The 27,100-nt window shown below is 41.6% G+C and overlaps 1 protein-coding gene and 1 long non-coding RNA gene across 4 annotated transcripts in view; one reads left to right on the plus strand and one right to left on the minus strand.

Annotated features, from left to right (window-relative positions):
* Positions 1–27,100, plus strand: part of FBXL20 (F-box and leucine rich repeat protein 20) — a 65,284-nt gene that overhangs the window by 8,056 nt on the left and 30,128 nt on the right. For 2 of the 3 annotated variants that reach the window (XM_079948826.1, XM_079948824.1), the window contains exon 2: positions 18,185–18,246. In XM_079948826.1, the coding sequence (XP_079804952.1) occupies positions 18,185–18,246 (62 nt within the window). Of the gene's footprint in view, positions 1–16,220; positions 16,316–18,184; positions 18,247–27,100 lie in introns of all 3 variants that reach the window. The other variant, XM_079948825.1, reaches the window with a different exon arrangement.
* Positions 1,052–26,105, minus strand: LOC307200372. The gene is made up of 3 exons (XR_013832389.1): positions 25,574–26,105; positions 6,576–6,659; positions 1,052–1,461 (listed from the first exon to the last, which is right to left on the minus strand). It is a non-coding gene; the product is annotated as an uncharacterized lncRNA (long non-coding RNA).

Consider the following 27,100-nt stretch of genomic DNA (forward strand, 5'->3'; position numbering starts at 1 on the left):
TTTTCTTACTTTATCAAGGTTGTCAAGCTGCTTTGTTTGTGTTTTTGCTCTAACAATGCTGGAATATTTAACCACTTGCAATGAATGAAGTGACACAAGGTGGAGAGATGACACTCATGGTCATATAAGGTGTCCCCACTTCCCGTAAGACCATTTAGTACAAGGTCTAGAACAGGGGTAGGCAACCTAAGGCCCATGGGCCAGATGTGGCCCAATCACCTTCTCAGTCTGGCCCACAGATGGTCCAGGAATCAGCGTGTTTTTACATGAGTAGAATGTGTCCTTTTATTTAAAATGCATCTCTAGGTTATTTGTGGGGCTGCCTGGTGTTTTTACATGAGTAGTATGTGTGCTTTTATTTAAAATGCATCTCTGGGTTATTTGTGGGGCATAGGAATTTGTTCATTTTATTTTTTTTTCCAAAATACAGTCCGGCCCACCACATGGTCTGAGGGATGGTGGACCGGCCCACGGTGTAAGCCATCCATTTGAAATGCAATTGCAGGGGTAGAAAATGGTCAGAGCCAAACATCCTGCTTTCATACAAATTTAAACCATTTCCTTCCCTTCCTCACCTAAAAGTAGTTTTTCCTCAAACCAAGAAAACCATCTTTGCAGAAGCAGTCCTCAAGCTGTCTTGATTGTATGTGTGCCCTGCCTCTGCTTAAAGCTAGGCACTCTCCACAAGTTGGTGATCCGCAGGATATACAGTGGTGCCTCGCAAGACGAAAAGAATCCGTTCTGCGAGTCTCTTCGTCTAGCGGTTTTTACGTCTTGCGAAGCAAGCCCATTGACGGCTTAGCGGATTAGCGCTATTAGCGGATTAGCGGATAAGTGGCTTAGTGGCTTACAAAGGGGGGGGGGGAGGGAAAAAAACCCGCAGGAACTCGCAAGACATTTTCGTCTTGCGAAGCAAGCCCATAGGAAATTCGTTTTGTGAAGCACCTCCAAAACGGAAAACCCTTTCGTCTAGCGGGTTTTCCGTCTTGCGAGGCATTCGTCTTGCGGGGCACCACTGTATTGTCTAGTCATAGACCACCCATTTAAACTCTCACTCTCTGAACTCTTAACTTCTGTGACCTGGTTCCTTATGAAGCTGTCTATATATTTTGAGAGCTATGGTGTTATATATACAAATCTCTCCTGAAATTTATGTTCCCAGTCACTTAAGAGGTTAAGTGAAATATTTCAAACTGCATGTGGTTTTCAAGACATTTTAAAAATAATGTTATGCTTGCAAGCCTGTTGGGCAATCACCTATTTTTACACCATGAATTGATACCATATGGGCTGTCCATTAAGCATTGTTTTCCTACTCCTCGTGTCTGCTTGTCACAATCAGGTCATTACAGTAATAATGAAACCCTCCCCTTCTTCCCCTCACTTGTGGAAGTAAGCTAGTTGATCTCTGTACCAGAATGAGAACATTTGTTAAGAATGTCTGTTCTGAAGGTGTGGCTCCTATGGAGAAAATAATCACTTAGCTCTGCAGCAAAGCAAACAATAGAGTACTGCTCAGTAGGCTGCCTCCTTATTTTTTGACAATGGCCCCGGTTTACAGCAAGAGAAAAACCAATACTTAATCGTTTCTATTCCACTCTAGTAGTGAAGAAGCCATGTTGATATAGTTGAGCATATGCACCTGTAACTCGTATACTGTCAGAACTGAGAGGGGAATTGGTGAGATAGGAACAGGAGTATGAACACTCTTTAAAATCAATGGGGTGGCAGCTCTCCCTGGTCACTTAAGGAATGCTCTGTGGCTGGTCTGACATTGCTGAAGTAGCATTAGATGTAAATCACACAGGATTATAAAACCCAAAGATCTCTAAAGGGAAAGTCCAGCATGAAACAGATGAATTACAATTCAGTACATATGTTAATTGGATACCAATGCCAGGATGTTGGTGCTGTCATCAACACTGCCTTGTTAATTGGTCACTGTAATTATCTTGCTTTGAGGCACTGTTCATTATGAATTTCATTTCCATTTGACTTTGCTCCCCTCAGCCATGTGTTTGCCAGCGCTTACCAATTCACAATTACACTTCATGCATCAAATGAATGGACTGCGGTCCACAAAATTTATAATAAATTTGTTAAATCATGAAGGTACCACAGAGTACTCTTTGTTGTAGCAAGTATGCCCCCCAGGATGTGAAATCTGTTTCTGGTCAACATAGATGTCCTCACAATTGCTGTACTTGGGAATGTTGTGTGTGAGTTTTGTATTGATATAACTCAAAAGTCACAAATGCCCTTCAGGATCCAGACTGGTTAATTTCTAAAGGATGCTATACTGCAAGTGATTTAGATTTTGACTGTTAACTTAAACACTTTATCCAGGAAATGTTGGAGGGTATTTGGATGGTAGTGAGTAATAATAATTGATTATTATTAATCAGTTATTTATGCCTCCTTTAAAGAGCCCAAATTGTAGAGACAATTGGAATGCTAGATCTTTGATTCTTTTTTAAATAGTTTGTTACACGATACTATGATTCAGTGTTTGGGCTGCATGTACTTGCAGTGATGAAAGTGTGTAATGCATACACTTACAGGTAGACTAGCATTCTAAACTGCACTGCCATTTCCTTGGAAAAACTGGTTATTCAAAATGATTTAATCAGAATAAGTGCATGGTATTTTGTATGTATGGAGCCCATCTCATCACGTACCTCTTCTGTTTCAGTAACTCCCTTTTTGTAGTGATTCGCCACAACTCATATGTAAAGGCTCCTTTTCTGCAAACACTGTCTTTCTCACAGGAGCATATATTTGGGGATTAAGCAAACTCCCACTTTAACCTGTGGTGGTAATTCTATGCAGGGAGTACACAGACTCTACAACAGGTGTGGGGAAACATCTTGGCTTCATGGGCCCAAATCCTTTTCAGGATCAGCTTTGCAGACCAAATTTGATAGGTGTGCAGGGTCACCCACCTTTTCAAGATACTCTGAAGTCCTGAAGAGGGGACTTAAAAACACCTTGCAAAGTGCTGCTAAAAGGGAGTGGTTCTCCATCCATTTACAGAGGGTGCTATGCAAATTTGCATGGTGTCACCTGCTAAAATGACGGTAAATAAGACTCTGTTTTAGCAGGTGATTTTGATGCTCACCAGGACTGGGTGACAGAGGGATATATTGTCTAAAACCAGTTTGAAGTTTACATTGTGATAACTGTTTCATAATATTTGACCTGGTGGCAGCAGTCGCAGCTGTGGTTTGTGAAGCCTCATGGCAGCGGTAGCAGAAGTGCTGATGGCTCGCAAGGCCTTTTCGTGGTGGTGGGAGGCAACAGCAGTAGCAGCCTGTGAGACTTTGCTGCAGCAGTGGCAATTAAAGCAGTGGCCTGGTGGTGGTAGCAAAATCAGTAGCAGGCTGGAAGGCCTCACCACAGCGGTGGGAGACAGCAGTGATCTGGCAGCAGTGGCACAGTCAGATTTCTTGGTTTAAGAACATTGCCCAGGCTTTAAGTTTTGGTTCTGAGATGAATGTATGGCTCTTTAAAGCCCTAGTTTGTAAATTAAGGCCTTTTTTCTAATTATACCTATTCAGCATTTAGCTTTCATTTAGGCTTTTCAGCATTTAGCTTTCATTTAGGCTTTTAGTCACATGTGAATGCTGTGAGTCCTCCTTAACATGACTTATTGCCTGATATGTCCTCTTCCTTTCAGATTACACACATTCACAGCTAGTTAGAAACTAGCATTGTATAAAATATTACAATTTGATCCCAGTTAATTTCCAGATGCCACCTCCCTAGTGTGTAGCGTGGTCCAATCTTTAATGACAGCTGTCCACTTTGTGATCTAAGTACGAAGTTTAGCACAAAGAGTAATACCAAGAAATCATATTGGATTAAATGAAATTATACCCTTGTGTACATGCATTGCAGTGTTTAATTGAGCATCTCTATTTTGACTAGAAAGGTACCCCAAATCATCAGTTGATTAAATCATGACATTTTTCTAAACCCAGTAGTACTTGAATTACAGGCGTGCATAATTTCATGTCTATGTTCAAGGGTCTCCGTGGCCCTGGTGCCTAGATCTCTTCTATCTTGGGCTGTATTACTCTAAATAAATCCACCAGCACAAGGATTTGCCCTTGCACAAATGAACTTCCCATTTTCTCTCCCTGCACCCTGCGGGAGGTTCTGTTGCACAATCAGAAATCCTTGCACTAGCAGATCTGTTTAATTGGCTACAGCCCCATGAGTGTCTGGCTATGTGCCACATTGTAGCAATGATTTGCTATTCAAAAAGCTGTGTTAAAAAGTATTGTCCAGTATCTGATCATAGGACAAAGGCCAGTCTGACCTTTGACCAGCTGCTGTGTGCTATCCCTGAACAGATTCAGTGGCATTAGAAGTGTGAACTTGTGGTGGTTAATGGAAAACGGTGGGTTATATATTTATAAAATACTTGTATGCCACTGTTCATTTTTTAAAAAATCTAAAGTGGTTTATAATGCGTGCACACACACATATGCAAAAACGCGTAAAAAATTGCCAGAAATAATCAGTTAATTATTACAGGAATCTGTTTTCTTAACTGTATCTATAAGCTTTGTGTCATAGAAATGTTTTTAGCAGATACTTAAAGGTTAAAGTGAAAGGCACCTGCTGAATCTCTTTTTGGAAGATGATGCTAAAGGCTCAGTGTCATGTCACTGTCAGATGAGCTTCACCAACTCAGGGGATGACCAGTGACACTCCTGCAGATGATCTTAGTAATCGAGTTGAGATATTAAGGGTTCAGACAGTCCCTAAGTACCCTGGACCTAAGTTGTTCAGGGCTTTGAAAATTAATACAAGGACCTTGAACCTGGCTCAGTAGTAGATGGGTAGCCAGGGGAGATGTTTTAACAATGATGCTGTTGGTCAACAATGATATTGTTGGTCATTTGCTCCATCAGCTGACTGGCCACCACATTTTGCACCAGCTGGAGCTTCTGAAACAGGTCCAAGGGCAGCCTCATATAGAAGCATTTCAGTAATCTATCTTTGAGGTTGCCAGTGCATGAACTGCCATGGTCAGGCTATCCATGTCCAGGAATGGTCATAGCTGGCAAGCAGGCCAAGCTGGTAATAATGAGGTGGCAGGAATGTACTTGAACTCACTTGGATGAAAAGTTGTAGCAATGCCAATCAAACAGCCCGGTGAAATATTTATTTCCTCACAGTGACAGTGGAGTAGAAATATGTGGATTTCACCACCTCTGAGTGCATGGTTTTGTACAGTTGGGGCTTTACCATTCTGTGTCTCCTTCGCTGGAAGGCTTAACTCATGGCCTTCTATGACAGGTTCTGTGGATAAAATCATTTGCATCCATTCTAAATTGATTCCACCTATTTTTCTGAGTCAACCACATGGGTGTCTGGGTAGGTTTTACTGGAGGAGTTCCAAGTGCTGGCAGCCAAGGATGTGAAGGGGGCTTTTGGATCAGTACATTTGACGTGCCTATCTGACCCCTATCCATCATGGCTAGTGATAAAGAACCTGGGGAAGCCAATGTTCAGCTTGCTTTTATGACCAAGAATAATCAAAAAGGCTCTGGCCAAGCAATTCCAGACTCATCAAGATGACTTTGCTTAACATGACCCTCTTCAGTCAGTTTTGTTGCTGGAGTTTGGGACCCCTACTAATTTTATTACCGTGGCTGATGATCTTTGCTGGGTGAAAGATAAGTTGATTTCCCTTAATTTCATCAATTTTTGGTACCATCTATCAGAAGTCCATGAATTTTGCTTGTCATTAGCCAGCCAAGATTTGTGTTCACCACTAACTGTCTTCACTTAAGGTGGTTGGGGTCTTAACTGGCAACATGCGGACCTAGAGGTGCACTCTGGCTGCAGTTGGTGAAACCCTGTCCTCTGCCTCCCCTAACATGATGAGTCCATGAGATGCTCAGAAAGCAGCAAGACACCTTGCTCTTCTCAGAGGACTCCAAAACTTTGCATGCCATCAGCAAGAGTTCTGTCCTTTAGGCTTGGAGAAGGATGGGGACTCACCCTGATACTGACTGGAAGATGTATTTGCCAGTGTGAACAATGAGCATGTTTGTGAACTGTTGCCATTGATGATTGTATCCCTTTGAACTGGACGTAGAGGTTGGAAGTGGGGGCACTGCACTGCAGTGGTTTTCCTAAACCTTTTCTCCTGCCTTGATGGGTGATATTGGGGGATTGTTGTTTCTGCCTTTGGGTATCACTCTATTAAGGGTCAATCCTTTGTATTGTTTTTATTGTTCTGTATTAGTTAACTCTTCTTTTTTTTTTAATTGAAAAGCAGACTACATATCCTTTTAACAAACCCATGCTTACATTGAATGATGGCATGCACACAACCCTAGTAATTATGTTTTTAAAGGAACATTTTAACCTCTGGAGTGTGTTTATCATTTTTAAACACACACACACACACACACACACACACACAATGGAACCAGGATTTCAAAACCCCATTTAAGTATGTACATCCTCATTCACCATGCTGGCTTAACCTTAGCTGCAAAAAGTCAGCCTGAAAAGGAAAGTCTTAAAATGCTTCTGGAAGATGTTCAAGCTCTTACTTTGGCAGTTCTCCAGGAAGAGGGCAGTTGTGAAGATCTCTTTCCTTTTGTGCCCTTTTCATGCTGCTGCATTGGATCAGATCACTATACAATAGAAAAAACATTATCAGTTCATCATGGGAATTGTGGTGTGACATTACATATCTTTGATGGGTTAGAATTAATGTTGCTTTATTTCATTATAAATCATTTTTAGGTATTAATAAAGGTAACAGTTTCTCGAATCCAAGTGCAAAAAAAATTCCTAAATTTCATCAGACTGTTTGAACTGAACATTGACAACATTTTGGCACTGGAGTTTTTTTTTCTCAAAGAGGGTAGGTGTACCTCACTTGGTTGGTCATGCTTGTCAACTGATCAGCACTTTCAGTCCTTTTATATTCCTCACACTTACAAATTTAGGGAGAATGGCAAAAGAGCTTTGGTTTGTATCCAGCTAGATTATGAGTATACCCAATGAAATTAATGGACCCAAGTATTTTCAATGGATCTACTCTGTGTTTGACTAGCATTAGATATATCCCTTTCTAATTGTTGTAAAGAGGGTGTTCTCTATGCCCCCAACTCTGCATTTGTGGAATGCTATCTGCAGGGACTTGGTCGGTCTTCTGTCTCCAAGCAAATTCTTATTCTGGGCTTTGGGGTAATGTAAAGTTGTAGAGAAAAGAATACACCCCCCCCAATGGTGGAACCAAAAAGTGCAGAGAAAACAGTTTCAGAACCCACTGGTGGGTGATTTGGATGAACACTTTCAGTATATTTTGTTTTAATAGATTTCTATTGGATGTGGTATGTTACCTTTGTAAATTGCTTCAAGATTATTTTCGTGTGTAGCCAGTCATAAATCTAATTAATCTCATACAGTAGATCAATAAAGTACTAAGATTACTCCTTAGACCTGTTGCCCAACCTTTTCCCTTTTCTAATTGCTACCATGTGCCCATCTCTCAGTCGGACAACATTCCTGTCTTGTTTGTGAAATACAGGTTGCATTCCTTATACACAGTGATTGCTTAATGCTTTGTACAATACTTTTAGTCATCTTGGTTCTTAAATAGCAGGAGAGTTCACACCATTGTTAGAACACCTACTAGAAGCAGCAATGCTCTGACACCAATATAGTTTGCATATCTGTGCTGGTGTTCTGGTATTCTGAATTGTTAATAGCACTCCTTCAGATCTTCTGGGTATCCCAGAAGAGCCAGTGTTTGTGTGGACAGTTGTTGCATTCAGAATGACTAGTCCCACAATAGCAATGGGGGTAGGGAAGAGAATGCATGAGTGTTACCCCTATAAAAATTGGCAGTATGCTGTAATGGATAGACTGTTGGGCTTGGTCTATGGGGCCTTTGTTCACATCCCTTTGCAGTCATGAGGCTTAGTGAGCAGCTTTAGACAAGGCCATTATTACTTGGCCTGACCTAACTCTCAGTACGGCTGTGAGGATAAAATAGGATAATCTCAAAGTACTTGAAGTGGGAATGATTCACAATTTTGATACATACTTTTCACCACCCCAATAACTATACTCATTTTCTTTTTGTCACAGGAGTGGAAATATTCTTCCTTAATTTTTTACTATGATCTGGGGTGAATGTTAAAGGAGAACTCTTGGGCAAATTTTGTGGGGGGTTTGAAACAAAGCAGGGGAGATTACAACCCTTTAAGTCAGCCTTTTTGGTGGGGGGGGGTGTTAGGGTGAGCAAAAACCATTGGCCTTTGTTTTGGTATTCTTGTGAATTACATTTCCACCCATAAGACCCTGAGATCTATCTTGCATGATGATGTTAGTTTCTCACAAGGACTTCCAGGTTAAAAAGAGATAAATTGCAACAGCTTTCTCTCTCTGCTTGTTACTACATGGTTATATATTACCTAGGACAAGAAGTGCAGGATTCCCACTGTCTTGTGGTTGTCTACTCAGGAGCAGGTGAACAGCCAGCTGAATTCCAAGTGTCTTGCTTGGCAACTTCATCCTATCTCCCTCATGTTTTACCAGGCATTTTAACAGCCAGCAGTGGAGCAGTGGTTGGGACAACCATCCTCTCAGTGTGTTAACAAACCAGCACAGCTCAGAAATCCAGTTAAGCAGTTTATTCAAAAGGCGTATCAGCAACAGAGGGTGGTGGAGAAAAATTGAGTATGTGCAATCAAAATGAAAATAACAGAATATTGGTCTAACTGGTCTAGGGCTGGACAATATCAGCTTTTCAACATTGTGGTGTATCGTCAGCCAAACACTGAGGTTTGACAGTATACTGCAGTGTTGAAAAAACTAGGTGCATTGACCTCTGCCTTCGAGAAACCGGGTGAAACTTCCTGAGTTTTCACCTCAAAAGCTGAGGCGGTTTCACCCAGGCTCACAGGCTGGCACAATGCAGCTTGTTTGCGCCTCTCAGCTGGGGAGAGGGAAGGTTCTCCCCCCACCAGCTGAGACAGCCCAGGCGCTCTTGCTGCTCGCATGCAAGCGAGCAGAGCATTGGGGCTCCTTTAACTGCTCACTGTGGGGAGCATCCACCACATTCCCCTCAGCTGAGCAGTTTCATGGAGCCCCCACCCCACTTCTAGCTTGTGGGAGCCAGCGCTGGCCTGGAGGCTCCTTGTAACTGCTCTACTGAGGCAAGGGCAGCTCTACATTGAAGCAGTTAAAAAATGTAGATGGAGGTACAAGCTGTATCGGTGCCTCGCTGCTGCAGCTTGTTTATCCCTCTCTGTTGTATGAGGGCAGTGTGGGATGGTGGTTTCACTCAGTGATATATCACTGGTGGAACCACCGCTGCTCCTGAGTCGCTCTGCTAGCAGCGCCTGACTTCACCCAGCAGACGCTGCTAGCAGAGGAACGGTGGCAGTTTCACCAGCGATATACTGCTGAGCGAACCTGACATTGCAGCCTGCTCCTCACACCGGTCCTAGGTGATATATCAATATATTGCCCAGGCCTAAACTTTGCAAAACTAACATAAGAAGACATACTCTTATTTGTCCCCTCTGGTGTTGGCAGTTTTTGGCATAGATTGCAGGCTGATGGATCATAAGAGCATAACAGGGATCAGGCCGATGGCCCATCTAGTACGGTAGACCTGTTCTCACAGTGTCTGAACAAAAGCCTGTGGGAAACCAGCAAGCAGGATTTGAGCACAATAGCAATCTCCTCTCCTGTGGTTTCAAGCAGCAGGTATTCAGAAGCATTGCTCCAATTGTGGAGGCAGAGCGTTGCCATCACGGCTAAAAGCCATCAATAACCCTCTCCTTCATAAATTTGCCAAAAGCTATTTTAAAACAATTTAAGTTGGTGGCCACCACTTCCTCTTATGGGAGTGAGTTCCATAATTTAACTATGTGCTGTCTAGGCCTGGGTGTTGTATCAATACCACAGTTTTCGCCTGACTCGCTTGCCGTCTTTTTCCTCCCCGGGTAGTTGCCCTATGTTGACTCTTTGAGGGTAGCAGAGTGAGTGGCTTAAAGTGTTTGGATCTGGGTTTCCCCATTGAAATGCCAGTATTCAATCTGCTCTACAACACTGGGCCTGAATTGTTTATTGTTCCCAAAGAATTAACAACATGGTACAAGCAGGGCAATGGCTCAGGAGTTGCAAGGTGCTTCATGGATTCTTCCCTCATCTTTTTCTGACCTTCTTGTGGTTGCTGCCCAACACACACGCCATAATTTCAGGAAGCCTATGGAAGTTGTAGGGAAGGGATTTGGTATCAGTGTTAGAAACTGAGATTATTATTATTATTATTATTATTATTATTATTATTATATCCCGCCCTCCCCAGCCGAAGCCGGGCTCAGGGCGGCTAACAACAATAAAACAGTACAAAAGTACAGCATAAACAACACTCTAAAATCATTCATTATAAAATTAATTATGAAAGCTAGGAGCTAAATAGCACCTTAAACCTAGGTTATGGGCGCAACAATGGAATGCCTAGGTACACTTCTTTTTTTATATAACAAGAATACAAAGCTGAAAACCAATGAACTGCAGCTAAAATATTATGTTCATTTTTCAAATGGTCTAGTCCTTCCCCTGCCCACCCCTCTAATATTCTTAAGAATATTAAGTCTTCAAAGAGTAGCTGTAAGTGGGGAGGCATAAAAAGGTCCTCCTTTCCTTCCACTCTGCAGTTTAACTCTGAAATCTTAGGCGCAGTACTGCATCCAGAGCTTAGAAACTGCTCATGCTAATGAAATTCTCTATTGCAAAATGTGCCCAGAACAATTGGAGTTTCAAGCACTGTTTGGTATATGTAATCGGCCATTCATCAGTTCCTGTTCCTCAGGCCTAATAACGCCTGTGCTTGGAGCAGATATCAGACTTTTAATGCTTGTGTTCATGAGTGTGGTGACCGTGGCAGTCTGCAGATACACAATTCCCAGAGAGAACACAGTTTATAAAGTGAGCTGTAAAAAGGAAAGTGAAGAAAAGAAAACAGAAGTCCCTGGACAGCAGGGAAGCTTCTAAAGAAAGCTCACCCAGTCTGAACTGTTTGTAGTATTTATAAATTGCTGTGGACAATATAAATTGCTGTGGACAATACAGCTCCTCCCAGAGGAATGGTGGTTTTTTAAATACAATTTGTGAAAGAACTATTTCAGCATCATAAACAGAAATATGGAAACTTGTTACTCCCTGTGTGCATATTGGGTGGCTAATAGCAGGCAAAATGTATTTTTCTTTTTAGACTTCTAGTCCAAGCCACTTCCTAAGGCTCAGTATGGTATAGTTAGTGATTTAAGTGTCACATACAAATTAAGTTTTGATGCACGCACAACACTGGTTCCCTGCAAATCATGATTTGTAAATCAGAAACCAGCCATGGGAGTGCATATTCCATCCTTTCCCTTGTTGACTTAGCTGTGGCTTATATCTCACTGATGCAGTTAGGATGTTTAAAACTACTTCAACCTCTCGTTTCAAATCCTAGTTAGCAAGAGAATCCTGATTAAATGGAAGCATGTGTCCCCAAGGCTGTGACCCTCTTTTGCAGACCATGTGCATTTCCCTTATATTTTCTGGAAACCAAGTAGGGGAAACCAAGCAATAATTTCACTGATCTCAGATGTTGCAATTTGTACTCAAAGGCGAAAGAGTTCATTAGCTTGACTTTATGGCAGCAAGAATAATCATGGTTGCTCTTTTGGAACTGGTACTCCATGGTAGGATTTAAGTTTGGCAAAAAAAATATGCAAGCTATTTTATGGTCTGATGTCTACCATGCACATTCTTGGTGAAAGGCCTCTTCAACTCAATGTATTTCTGTATATGCCCAGGATACCTTGTATTTCACTTGTATCCTTTCAGTCTATAAATATTTTGGAGTGTTTGGAAGTTCTCTTTGAAGTAAAAGATATAGATACAGTGGTACCTCGGGTTACATACGCTTCAGGTTACAGACTCCACTAACCCACTAACCCAGAAATATTACCACAGGTTAAGAACTTGGCTTCAGGATGAGAACAGAAATCGTGCTCCAGCAGCACGGCGGCAGCAGGAGGCCCCATTAGCTAAAGTGGTTGTCAGGGAACTGCCATCAGTGCCGGAGGGAGAGAGCAAAATCCAGAGAGATTCCAGAGAGCGTCCCGGGATTGGGAGAGGCAGCCCATCTTCTGGGGAAGAGAATCAGCGTAGCACCAGTGGAGAAGGGGGGCAGATGGGGGAAGCAGCGAGGCGGTCCCATGACTCCTTGCTGGGGACCAGCGGGGAGAGTAGGGCTCCTCCGCTGCCTACGCCCTCCTTGCGCAGAAGGCTTTCGCGCAGAGAGAGTAGGAGGAGACTAGGCGTCAAAGAGCTTCTTTGCTGGAAGAAGTTTAAGAAACGCCCACTGACGGATTCTGCCAGCGATTGAGGCAGCCACAGGTGAGTGGCTGTCCGGACAGAAAAGGTTCACTCAGGCAACCCAGCCAGGTGTTTGCACCGGCTTACGCACGAGCAACCCCTAGAACCATTACAGTGGTGCTTCAGGTTAAGAACAGTTTCAGGTTAAGAACCGACCTCCGGAACAAATTAAGTACTTAACCCGAGGTACCACTGTACTGGAACTGGAATAAAAAATGGATCACAAAAGTGTTTGAGCTGTTCTGCATCTGCAATGCACTTGACCCAGCATCTCAGGAAAACTTTTGCAGCAAGAGAGTGTTACAATGGAAAACTATTTTCTTATAATTGACTAGAAATATATATAAAAGTTCTGGTCCATGGGGTCACGAAGAGTCGGACACGACTAAACAACAAAATATATAAAAGTTAGTTTAAGAGAGTGCAAAGAACATAAGCATTCAATTCTGATTTTTATTATGCTTTAATCTTGTATGGGCCACCCTAGTTAATGCTATAATGCAAGGATGGGGAACCTTAGACCCTCCAGATGTTGTTTGACTCCCATCAGCACCTCCAAGCATGGCCAGTAGTTGAGAGTTGTAGTCTAGTAACATCTGAAGGGCCAACGTTTAGTAATCCCAGCTATAATACAAGTTTCTGCACCCTGTCTGTCTCTTGAGAAAGGTGACTTGGCGCCTGGTTCACAGAACTGAAAAGCAAGCAGTATCATGAGATGAGAGAGAAGCAAGAGAAGTACAGGCCTTGTCAAGGCCAGCCTGTGGATTCTCATATTTTCCTTGAATCCAAGAGTGCTATTAACCCTCCCTGCCTGTGGTACATGTAGTAGGCTGCTTGAAAGGTTATTGGGACAGGTACTAAAATATGCCTTTAATTTCTCTTATGATCCCACATGCGTTTTGAAAACTCAGAAGTCTCTTTGCTTCTGATTTCATGGCCCACTCTCACCATTTTTCTTCCCTGGACACTGACTTGCACAAATTTTAAGGGTTTGGATATACTAGATCCTGCCCTATATTTAAATTCTGTTTCTATTACTTAACTAGGCTCTTGAAGATCTTCCAGAATGCTGTAAGCTGTAACGATTCATCCACAATGCCCCCCATTAAAAACAACAAAAACCTTAGAATACCCCCAGATCTGTATGTGCCAGCATAAAGCTGCAATGCTTTTTTTTCAGCTCCAGCCCATAGAAAGCTCTCAGACCAGATCTCCTTTGCAACCTTGTCCTTTGGAATAATTCCTTTACAATGTCAAGGTCTTCTTTCCAGACTAGCAGTTTCTGCTGGTTGCTGATTTTGGCATTGATTCTTTTAATCATAAGGGCTTGTGTGAGCTTTCTTTTCTTTTTCTTTTTCTTTTTTAGGAAATAAAGTCCTGATTCTGCCTCAGCTGAGAAGCAGCTGAGTTTGCCAGCAAATCAATATCTGTTCTGACCTTGCTTGAGCCAGGCAATGAATATTCCATGCTTCTCTACCTCACACAGCAAAGAAAGAGACCATAGCCAGTGGCAGGGCACGTGTTTGCATACAGAAGGTCCCATGTTTAATCCTTGGTATCTCCAGTTATGACTGGGAAAGATTCCTGTCTGAAACTCTGGAGAACATCTTCCATTGTGAAGACAGATGCAAAGAATTCATCCAGCTTCTCTGCAGTTACATTTCTTCCTTCAGCACACCCTTGACTTACTTGTTATCCAACAGGCCTGTTGGACTTTCAAATTGGTTCAGCAACACTTACATCTCACACAAGGTCTTGGGTGCCACTTGAGTTGAGGGTTGCCATCTCTCTGGTCAGTTCCATGACCCAAACTGTTCTAAGGCAAAGTCGTTTAGGGTATCTGGAAATTTTACCTCTTGGTTGTGATTGGGTGTATGCATGCTCCAATCCGCGAGGGTAGTTGGAGGTTGGCTATTATTATGACACTTCCTCCTTTAGGTGCCCCCTTTATTTCAGTCTCCATCTCAAGGTCACCCTGGGCATTTTAGTTGGGAAGGGGTGATCATACATCCCCTGAACTAAATTAATCAGTGATTTTTGTAGAAGAGTTTGCCTTTTGGGGGACTTCTAGATGGTTGAACTCTTGTGTTCTCTTTGATACCACCTCCAGTGCACCCTTCCCTGAGGTCCTAGGGTTGAATGCAATCCTCCAAACCCTTTTAGTTGGCCCTTGGGACTTTCCCCAGATCTTGCACACCCCCCCCCCTTGAGTGTTTGTGTCTGCCCTTGGACTCTGTTAATGCCTCTTTCTTACCTAGATGAAACATAGAGATGGGTGTGTGAGTAAGTGTAGAAACTGCCTGACTGTACAAAGGTAACATATACATTCATTTCTCTGCCTTTTTTGTGTGTCTGGCCCCAGCCAGCTCTGGCATGTGGCCCCCAGAAAGTTGCCAGAAGGGAACATACCCTTGAGCTGAAAAAAGTTTCACACCCCTGTTGTAGTTTGTATCCAGATATAACTGTGCCCCACTGGTTCTCTCCATTCTACTAGTTTTACTTTATGTCTTCTATAGCTATGTTCTTCTCTTAAGACCAAGCACTGCTGCCCACTCATCTTGACTTAGACAGCCCTTCTCAACCTGTGGGTCCCCAGATGTTGTTGAACTACAACTTTCATCACCCCTAGCTAGCAAGGCCAGAGCTCAGGGATGATGGGAGTTGTAGTCCAGCAACATCTGGGGACCCTCAGGTTGAGAACCGCTGACTTAGAAGCTTCCAGCATTTATCATATAACACTTGTATACAGTGTCTTCCTCTTCATAATTTTGGCACATGTGTTTTATCCTACAAATTGGCCTCAAGTCCAGGGAGAAGGATTCCTTTTGACTAAATTGCATGACCTGGTTTCTGCAGAAGTGACATGTAATAAATGGTTGGAAGCTCATACCTTATAAAGATGATTGATTAGCTGTAAGCAAACTTGCTTACCTGGGTGCCACTGAAGTAGATATAGCTGTGTTACATCTGGCCCATCAAGACAGAGTATGAGGTGAGGCTTCTGCTTGTAGAGATTCTTCTTGATTATTTTTTTAAAAAAATTACAGCTTCTGTGGTGAAAGTAGCAACCTGTTCTGCTCCTTGGTAATATATGGGGAAATAAATAGAGCAGTTGCCTTTGAGCCTGGCAGACCTAGCATCAAGTGTTCAGTTCTGACAGTTCCTAGTCAGATCAACTTCAAAGATTTATGAAGGGTAAAACAAGACCTAACCTGAGCTCTTAAATGAGGAAGAGCAGAACAAAACTTGGGTGCTGATTTTTTTTACTGGATGGGGTGCAGTCTGCATTGCACCTGTATCTTTTCTCAGATGCATTCGCTAGGGTTTGTTGGTGCAAGATCTTTAAGCACTTTAAAGAGAGAGAATTCTCATGCACTCCTTCCTTCTGGCAATTGATCCCCTCTTTTAAGAAGTTTTCCTATAAGAAAGAGTGAATGGCCCAAGGTCACCTAGTGAATTTGGTGGGTATTTGAACCCAAGTCTTGCACCCCAAGGGCAAGACTCTATCCTTAATTACACCACAAGCGAATTCTTCATTTAACTTTTTACGTACTCAAACATAGTAAACTGGGTGTGGGGTATCTGTTGTTACACTTTGGCTATTATTGAACTCCCAACGCACATGTACCCCAACTGACATGGACGATGGCCAAGGATGATGATAGCAGGAGGTCTGAATTGGCAAAATGTGGCTGGTGTCTTGACTCCAAACCATGATTTACAAAGCCCTTTCAAAGTGTGGTTTCAAATCACGGTTTGGAGGCAAGGTGCTAACCCAAGTTTTCTCATTTGGCTATTAACAGCAAATATAAAAGAACCAGGAAGTGGATGAGGGATCCGTGTGTCAGGAATGAGCCCATGGTATGTGCTTTCTGAACTGGGCCTCCAATTCTGTCAGGTGAGCAAACCATTTTCTGGGATTTTCTTGGGTCGGTGGGGCAATTTTTAGGAACTGGCATCAAAATTCTAGGTAACTGATGTGGTTACATGTTGATAACTTTTTTTTTTTCAGCCTTTCACAAATGCTACCTACCTGCAGTGTAACTCTATGGAAACAGTGTCCCTATTTGTCTATTTCTGCAAAGCCATAACCACAATACACAGAGATTTCACCTGCATATTCACACATAAAAAATGCTTGGCGTGCTGGGCTATTTTAAACCCGAAGCAAATAATTCTTGTCTTGTTCCCCTGCTCTCTCAAGCCAGGTTGTGTCTTTTACATGCCAGCTGAAATCTTAATACATACTACACATGGATTTTTTAAAATCCTGATTTCTATGACTGGTGAAGTCATATGAGCTGGCCCAGTACTTCAGTTCTTGGCCCTGTTTGCATACTCCTTCCTCTTTGTGTAGAAATCTGAATTGTGTAGAAATCTGAATCTGTTGAATTGTATGCCTGCTGTGGCTTCTCCAAGTGAAGAGTGTACGTGAATTTGGTACTGATGGGGATACAGATGCTGAGAGAAACACATGGCTGTTAGCTGGCGTATGCCCAGCAAACTTCCACTGGTTATGCCAACTTTCCATCTTTGGAGTGCAAAGTCCAAATGCCAAAGAAATAGCCCACACTACTGAATTTACCATCAGCCAGCTCCCCTCCACTATAGTGACTACACAATTTCCTGCATTCCTATTTATATATCACCATTCTTCCATATTGGAATACAAAGAAGTGTACATAGGGTTCCCAGACATTTTTCCATCCAGCCACTGACCAACCCAGACCTGTTTATCTTCAGCATGATTTACTACACCATATGCTCTGAGAAATGGTTTATGATATGAAATCCTGAAGAGCTCAGTTTGACAAATGTTGATGGATTACTACTGTTCATTGGGGTTATTATTTGCCGATTGAGGGGTCTGTGTCTATTTAGTTTTTCTGTTTAAAATGGTACTTTGTTGTTGATGTCTCCTTTATTGTGTTGGTGTATTTTTTATTTTTAAAAAAACAAACCCCAACAAATTGTATTTGTGGCATTGTAGGTTTTTGCTTTTATTGTGAGTCACACTTGTTAGGTGACACAGACATTAAATAAATTATAACAATAATAAACAGTTGATGTGTTAGGGTTACCCTTACCTACTAGATGAGCAAGTGATGTGACTTGGAGATAAATGACTTCTTGTATCTAGAAGTACATCTCTCTATCTCAAGGTCTGTTATAGCTCTGTTATAAGAGAGTGCTCCATTAATAGATAGGGGGCAAACAAACAAGCAGCACACCAAGGTGTTTTCAGAGGAAACGACTCAAGCAAGTGATCCAAGATGTACACTTTTGAGAAAGCAAATATGCCCCAGGATCAAGGTTCAATCTGAAACAGGGAAATTATTTTAGGGGACTAGAACCTTTTCGCCTAATTAATAAAGGGGAAATTGTATTTGGAATTCTGATCCATTCTTTTCAGTCTGTATCTAGCTGTTGCACATCCACATAATCCAGCAGGAAAAGGTAAACACTTAGGGGGGGGGGGCATATGGTGTATGGCCTGTTACTGAGAAACCAAAATAAACTGCCATATTATTCAGGCTAGTTCATTTAGAATTCAACACAATTCCAAATGTTCAGTGTGAGTTCACTATATTTTAATACCAGCCTTTTAAAATAAACATGCAAGGCACTATGTCTTCTTCAAATGCCACCTTTTCAGATTGCCTCAAAAATAGCTTTCCCTTATGAAGTTGCCATGCTCCCCCAAGTTTGTAAGAGATAATGATCCACACAACAGGGTAAATGCGTGTTGTTGCTTTCTCTATTGCAGATGTTCTCAAACAGTGATGAGGCTGCAATCAACAAAAAACTTCCCAAAGAACTGCTGCTTCGGTAAGTCGCCTTTTGGCTTGTGCAAGGCTAGCAGTTTTGGTAATAGCTGAGTGAGCAGAGACCATAGTTGACTGTAAGTCAATAAAATCCGTAAATTCAACAAATTCTGAAAGTGGTGCAGAATTATGCAAACATCTCCCAAATCTCTTAACCTGTAAGTCAGGCTAGTTTTACTGAGTATAGGTATGCCGTGCAGAATCAACAGGCACTAGGAACCTAAATATGCTATATTGATATATGCCTTGCCAGTACCACTTCCTTAAGCAATGAGAAGTTCAGGGACAATACTATGTGGTTTGGTTTTCTTTGGCTGAAAAACACACAGGAGACTATGGGGTCTTTGTAATTAATCTATTTACCAATATGCAACAGTGTATTAGAAACAAGTAGGCTCCTAAAAAGAAAGGCAGCATGACTGCTAATCTGCTTTAGATTCCCAAAGAGAGCAACTGTGGTCAAGGTGCTTCATTTTGAGCCAACTCGCAGCTCAAAATTTTCAAATCTTTGAATGAGGAAATTAAAACTAACTTTACAGATTTTTATGCCACTGCCATCAGCTTCCAAATGCAAGGGGGATCGTTTTCCAGCCATTCAGGATGGTTAATATTACAGTGTTGTTGTTTTTAAGTTCCTGACCATCCTTTAGTGGTTTGTAGCCAGTAATAACTGGTTGACTGAGAATTTGACGTAATGTAATTTTAAAGATTTACACCCTGGCTTTATCTTCTGAAGTTTTATTAGATTTGATTGCTAGCAGTTAGATACAGTTGTTAATAATAAACTTGTGCTGAAGCTAGAACTTGACCACTGGTTTACTGTTGGAACTACAAATGGACTAGTCAATCTGTTTCCAGTCTGTGACACTTCACATGTGTTCACTTGTCAGTTGCTTCTGTCCAGTTTCCACATTGATCTGCTTTTTTTTTTTAAGATCTGCATGAAAATTTGCATCTCTCAAAACACTCATTTCTAAATGCATTTTCTTGCACAATGCACATTCTAACAAATATTGGTACATTTTTAGAGCTAAGGCAGCATTGGAACATTAGGAAAGTGAGCATAAAAACTGTTGAAACTAAATTCTGAACTGCACATTAGTCTGGGAGGTGTCAGTTCATATCAGAATTCATAAATATGGGATTCCTCAAGCATCCCTAGTTGGAACTATTGTTAAATGTGTCTCTTCTACCGCACATACAAGGTACCTGAAGATGTCACACAAATAAACTCAGGAATTAAGAATACACATAGCCTAAATAGCAAACAAAGAAAAATGTTTATTAGAGGTATATAATATTTTGTTAGCTTTTGGCAATGCAAATAGAGGAGGGATGGGAAACGTTTGCTATTAAAGTTGACACTGGAAATCCATTGTAAAGATGCAGAGCTGTGGCATATTGGCATATTCTAAAACTATTGAATTAACATACATTCATGCTGTTTTCATACATCCTAGTGAATGTTATTCACTCATCCTATAATTCTCCTTTTCAAAAATCATGAACTACATGTGAACTGATAGGAGGAGTTGAGTCAGTCTCTTAAATCTTGATTTATGGATTGTATGCTCTATTCTACTGCCTAAAATTTGATTCTATCAAATCAGTGACAGATACTATATTCCTTATGAAAGTGTGAAAATAGTAAAGGGACAGCTATATACTTAATAGTTCAACCTACCATCTTGTGACTCCAACCTGTCTAATCTTTCATCGGGCTTGCAGATTGTACCAGTTTTACCTGCCTCTGCCGACTAAATGTCAGCAGTTTTTTTTAAGGTGGCTTGTATATGTGCATACCAGTGAGCAGTAGCAAGTACCTGCTTAAGTGTAAAGTGGTGGACTCTAATGTTAAACGTGAGATAAAAGAACCGGTGAAAAAAACTTGCCAATCCAGTTAGCTCAGGTTACAGACATGGTAGATCAGCCATAGGCTGCTTTGCATTGTTACAGCTAGTTTTAAAGGTTGTGACATCATATACTGGCTGTTAGATAGCATCACTTGGCCTTTCTCTCCATCTAGCAGAATAGTCAATACCTAAAGCTTACTTACTGATTCTTTCGTTCTTAAATATTGGATTCTGTCTCCCAGACTTTTGGAGCTGGTTTCTGGGAATTTCAAACATTTTTCCAACGTCTCTGCTAGTACAGTGTACAAAAACTTTAGGTTTTTAAAGTTATCTCTGGTTTCTTGAACTTTAGCCCACATTGCGGATCAGGGGGATAGAAGGTTTGTTTATTTTGGATATGGAAGATCAACTTAGCAGTGAAGCATATCAGACTAGCCTTCAGCAAATCACACACTGAGCTGAATCTTCACATAGTTGCTTTGAGGATTTGCTTTGAGGTATTGTAACTTGCCTGAAGCTCTTCAGATATAAATAATAAAGCTGCATTTTCATATATTTCCATTGCTGGATGTTTGTTAATCTGCATACTGATCATAGGGGTTTTGGTCTTGCAGGCCCCACAAAAACACCCCCGTTTGCTCATGTGTTTGTATATCACTGGCCCAGCTTTGTGTTATGAGGTTATTGATGTGCTCTGTTTTACCAAACACTTTGGTATGGCCATAGGGTCAACAGTTACCTGAGTTTTCACACTAGCAAGCCATTTGCTTGCAGTTGAGGAAGGTAGGGACAATTGAGACTAACCTGATTGTATCCTTCGTAGCCTAATTGTGTGATTAAATTTTAGTTAACTTAATGCGTTTTAGAATCCTCCTGAAAAATGTTCATTGAATTTCTTTACAATCTGAGAATTCAGATATTCAGGGGTATAACTGACTCCTTAGAAATAATCAGCACATGAGTTATCCTGTTTTAGCCTCACAACTCTATAAGGCTGCATACACAGAGCAGAGACTTGAACCCAAATCAAAGTCCACTACTCTGCTGTAGTCTCGCTCTCATATAAATCCTTCATGCAGTTGGCAGAGTTACTATGGAAAGCTGCATACTCAAGATTACATAGAGTTGCCACGGAATGATGCTTCCCTTAAAGGCAAAATGTAGATAAGCCCAGAGATCTCTTTACATCTAAGGAATGCGTATAGAAGCAAGCTGTTGCTTATGAAAGCTTTGCCACAATAAAATGATTAATTTTGGAGGTATTGCAAGCCACTTCTTATTTATTTATTTAGCAGCAGATTAATACGGCAGTCTTTCTGGAATTCCTCCTGAGAAGCTGAGTTCTGCATTCAGGGTTCTGCCAAACTTTGCTCTTGGGAACAAACGAGGAGGATTGAGTTTATAAAAAGTTAAACCATAAGCAAGAGTTTTGAGAACTGGAAACTTTCTGTTGTGCATACTGCGAAAATTCATTAATGCACATTGGCAGGGCAGCCTTTGAAAGGGAGTCTTATCAAGGGGACAGGCTTATAAATGGGCATCAGTTTCTGTCAGACAAAGGCTGGTGTGTTTTCATACAGCCCTGCTGTGTAAGTTCTTGTTCCCTCATTCCTTCATTCCAAAGAATGTCCTGACGTCTCATGTACGGGGGTGTTGAGTGAAAAGCATTATTTTTCTCCCATTGAGTTGCAGTAGTGTGGACAACAGGTTGGCTTCTAATCATGATGACTTTGCACTGGGATTCCTACATTGTGTCTGACACTGGAGGTTTGTTTGCCCTTTCTGCTGCCACTTCATCATGCTCTGGCAACACAAGGGAGGAAAATAGGGAACAGGAGTACCATGCCAACACTGTTTGTTTTTTCTCGCTCTAACTCTTTTGCACACATACATACACACACACATACAGATGGCAGCCACATAAATGTGCAGTGGTAAAGAAGGAAACACAACATCATAACATTTGATGAGTTACGGTGCTAGTATTCAAACGGATCTGGAACCTGTTTGCTTTCCTTTTTTTTTTTTAAACACTACAAAAAAGGAAAGAAAAAAGAAAAAAAGAAAAAAAACAATACAATATAAAAACATTACACAACACTAACACAATAAGCTAAACAAAACAAAACAAAAACAATTTAACATACATCATACAATTTCAATGTCATATCTTTCATTTACTTGTTTCAACGACCTCCTCACACCTCCCTTTTTGTATTCCACTTCTGTTAATTGTTTCAGCAATTCCTTTCCATCTTTCTCTGTTTTCTGTCCTATATTTATCTTAACATATTCTAACCTTATTTTTCCCTAATACTCTAATAATCTATCCATACTTAATTTCTTATAACATTTCTACTAAAGCCATATAACTTCATTCCAACATTTTTCCAACATTCGTCAATTTTACAATATTTCTATAAATAGTCTTTAAACTTTTTCCAATCTTCTTCCACCGTCTCTTCTCCCTGGTCTCGGATTCTGCCAGTCATTTCCGCCAATTCCATATAGTTCATCAACCTGGTAATCTTCTGTCCAATGCTCTTAACTCTTTTCCAAGTCCCTTCTGCAAGTCTTCTTCGTATTTATACATGCACTTTACTTTGTCTTCTACTGATCTTATTTTTATTTTCCTTCCTTTGAGGCTGAAGAGTAGATCTCGGGGAAACTCCCACCTAGAGATGATTTTGTTCCTTCTCAACAGGGCAACCAAATCTCCGTAGTTAAACCCAAAATCCAAAAGATATTTTGGGACATCTTTCAAAAGTTCCACTATTGACTGTTGTTCTTCTAGGTTCCTCTGGTAGTTCCAACAGTCTCTTATTTTTTTTCTTCTCTTTTTTCCCTCCTCTTCCAAGTCTGAAGGCCCTCACAATTTTAATCTCTTCTTGACCCAAGTCCAAGTCCCAAAAATCAGCAAATTCCTGCGTGGTGAAATCCATCAAACTCTCCTTCTCCAGTTCAAGTAGAGCTCTAATCCTCAAAATCTGATTTTCTTTAAATTCAGTCGTAGAAGGCATCGACTTATGGTCATCAAATTGCATCTGTAAGGCTGGGACTCTCTCTCTCCAACTGTGTTACTTTAAGTTCAACGGCAACAACTTTCTCCCTAGCCTTCTCCGCAGTTTGCCATGTCAAAGTCACGGTCAATGAGCATTCCAAAAGACGTCAGTCTTACTAGCAGCCCGTTTCCAGGTTCGGAGTGGTGGTATTTTAACTTCCTTCACTCTCTCCTGCAAGCATATACAATCCAAAACTTCCCCCCTCTTCTCCTGCTTCCAAGGGGGATTTAATATTTTTTACTGATGGAAATTTAGTCCTTCACAGTAGGCTTTCCAAGACTTTAGCTTGCAGCCTCTTTGCTTCAGTCTATTTACAAAAGGGGAAGGCAGACTTCCTGTTTTGAACCTCCCCGTTTCGGTGCCAAATTAAGACGTTTAAAAATCCAATTCTTCACTCTACTCACGGGTAGTTGCTTTAAGATCAAATTGTCCACAGGAAAAAGTCAGCGCTCTCCGGCAACAGCTATGCGGCTTCGCTCCGTGGAAAAAGCAATCAATTCGAAGCACTGCGCCGCTCACCCCACATCGCTCCGGATCCCCGAAACCGGGTTTCCACGCGAGTAGGGGAGGCGCAAAAGGTGCCAGCCGAATCGAACGTTCACAGGCTTCACCCGCCTGTGATTTTTAGTGGGTCTCCGCCTTCGCCGTGGCGGCCAGACCCGGATTTCCACAAAGCAAATTCCTCCCGATCAGAGGAATTCCGCCATTACCGGAGGCGCCAACCCAGAAGTCCGGAACCTGTTTGCTTTCCAGCACCACTGAGAACTAGAGGACAACTGTGTTGTCAGTCCATTAAATGTAGGCCAGAGCTTAGGCCTGAACAGTGGCATCCATCCCTGCATAAGATATCATGTTGTGATGGTTCCTGCTCCCTTACCGTAGGCACTTCTTCAAGCCATGCAGCACTTTTCTGTAATGATGATTTTTGTCACTTCTTATTCTTGTGAGAAAGCTTTTTGTTTAATCTAGCCTTGTGGAAAATTGCAATTAATTTTTGCCTGCCTTCACATACCTATCAGTAACAGGGCAGCTTGGGTGGGTTTGGTAATTTGCTCACTTGGAAAATAATGGTTTATCTGTTTGGGCAAATCATTCATTTTTTTCTTCATATGGAAGACAATCTCCATATTTAGTGTATGGCCATTTCAGAAGATTTTAATTATGGGTGTTTGTTTAATTGTTTGGCTGACTTTTGCATATGGTCTGAGGAATTGGAGTTCCCAGTTAGAGGGATAAGAGGGGTTGGTGACTGCTCCAGTTTTCAGGGAAATCCTATGTCTGTTTGCCCTTGGCCTTAAAGGCTGGTTTTTTCTGTTGTTGCTTAAGTATTTGTTGTTTAATCTCAACCTGATTGTATCTCTGGGGGATTGGTTTTTGGAGATGGCTGGGAAGCTATATTTGCATTGGAGAAAGAAGAGGGAGCCATTCCCATTTGTGAGTGTGGTGAGCAAAAGTGAATATATAGCAGTGATATTAAAACAGGTCAGTCCAAGGGAAGGCTAGGCAGATACTTAAGACGTGCTACACAGTGGGACAACATGTTCATTGAGCTATCCACTACTACCCCAAGGTCTCGTTCCTTGCCAGTCACCACCAGTTCAACCCCCACATCACTGTATATGTCACATTAAGGTTATTATTTTTTTGCACCTACATGCATCACTTTACACTTGTTTACACTGAATTTCATTTACCTTTTTACCCCCCATTCGCTCACTAAGACTGTTTGTTTCAAAAGAATAGCATTCAAAATTCTACAGCATTATGTTGTCATTGCTAGAAAGTTCAGTGCTCTTGGTTTCAAAGGTAAGATCTAATGCACCCTATGAAGAGCTTCTGCCTGTATAGTTGTTCCTTGGGCTCTGTTTTTTCCTATTGTGGCTCCCTGCAGTGCCCAAGAAGCAGTTTTCAAAACTGACAGGAACTTTGGAGAGCATTCAGTCTCCAATGCAGGATATAAGGAGGTGTAATAATCAGAACAGGAAACTGGGAAAGCCCCTTGATTTCTTTGAATTCCAGACAAGGGTGTTTTTGCTTTTTCATTTTTAGTTTCAGTTAATATGTTCTTTATTTTTGAGGGGTTTGTAGCTTCCCTTTACTGGGTTGCTGTAGTTATGACAGCATGTAAAATTGCTCATTTTGAAGGGGCAAGTATTTGCACACATCAAAGGTTTATAGAACCTTTCTGCAGCTCTTTGTGGTTTGGCTAGCAGTCCTAGAAATTATTTTCCCCCTCCTTTAAATATACAAAATTAGGACTAGAAAATGCTTGTCCAGTAAAATAAGTCCCTTCATCAGCCCGTGATAGTTGGGATGCAACATTTGCTATTCTCCCCCTTTGGATTCTACCCATGGGTGAGGACAAAAAGATTACTCTGACATCTAGAGCCATTGGAGAGAAAGTGCGAGCTCTTACCTCAACTTTGACCTTCATATACGTCTCTTGAAGCTGTGGTTTGGAACACAGCAGGTTGAGACACATCTAGTTGCTCAGCAACAATTCCTACAACTGCTACAATGTCCCAAACATTAGACTCAGAAGCCTTTTTAAAAAGGCCTCCCCATTTAACTGTAGTATTTAGCTAACAGTAAGGCCTGGTTTCCACATTGCCTTCATTTCATTTCATTTCATTCCGTTCCATTTCACTTTTAATTTCTATATTACTATGCACAAGGTGGATTTGCAACAACCAAGTATACGGCAAAGATCACACACCTTATAATAATCTGATCCAATACAAAAAAAGTCATGATAAAAACTTGACTTTACAATAAAAATATCAAATAAAGTAATGTTCAATAATACATTAGAATATAATAGTACACAGTAACATTAACTCTCAAAATACCAGCAAATAATAATTAAACAAAAATTCACCCTTAGCAATTCCATTGAATAATTACTAAAGTATAATCAATAAAAATAACCATCTCACAGTGCATTGAATACCACAGTACGTTCAAAGGATCAAATTGAGAAACAAAGACACACAACTTATAACAACATTTTAAAAAATAACAATCCCTGAACTCTTCTCCCTTCCCAGCTACTTCAGAAGCATGGCTGGTGTCATCCTAACAATTACACCCATGCAACATGTAATTTTTCTATATAAACCTCTCTTGGCGCCGGGCTCCGGAGCAATGCGCAGAGCTGCGCGGACCCCGGGATGGCAGGCAGCTCTGCGTGACCCTCCAGAGGCCGACGCAGCTTGGCGCCGGGCTCCGGAGGGATGCCAGAGCTGCACGGAGCCCAGGAGGGCAGGCAGCTTTGCGTGACCCTCCGGAGGCCGACGCGGCTTCGCGCCGGGCTCCGGAGGGTTGCACAGAGCTTCCTGAAGCCTGGAGAGCGAGAGCCTCTCGCTCCCCAGGCTTCAGCGAAAGCCTGTATTCGCCCCATAGGACGCACCCACATTTCCCCTTCATTTTTGGAGGGGGGAAAGTGCGTCCTATAGGGCGAAAAATACGGTAAGTGGTATAAAAAAGAAATTATAAATCAGTAAGCAAATTCCTCTCTGGCTACTGTGGCTTGGGGCCACTTTGGAGCTGAGCTGATCAGTCCCTCTCTCTCTCCTACTTACTGTAGTATATTCCACCCTCCCCTAAAGTGAGCTATTTAAGTAGAGGCATTAAGCAACAGAGGTCAGGAGGTTAATTAAACATGCAAGGGACTGAAATCGTATTACTCTTAAAAAGCAGAGCTGAGCAAATGGCTAATGGCAAGGTGGCCTTTGTGTTGCTAATGGGAGATCACACAAGCACACAAAGCCAACATAGAGGTGGACTTTCTCTTAGAACAGATTGCCTATACAGTGGTACCTTGATTTACAAACTTAATCCATTCCGGAAGTCCGTTCTTAAACCAAGGCGTGCTTTCCCATAGCAGCGGGGGACTCAATTTACAAATGGAACACACTTAACATGTTCTGCTTCCAAGGGAAAG

This window comes from Podarcis cretensis (assembly GCF_951804945.1).
Source record: "Podarcis cretensis genome assembly, chromosome: 13".
Taxonomy (NCBI): domain Eukaryota; kingdom Metazoa; phylum Chordata; class Lepidosauria; order Squamata; family Lacertidae; genus Podarcis; species Podarcis cretensis.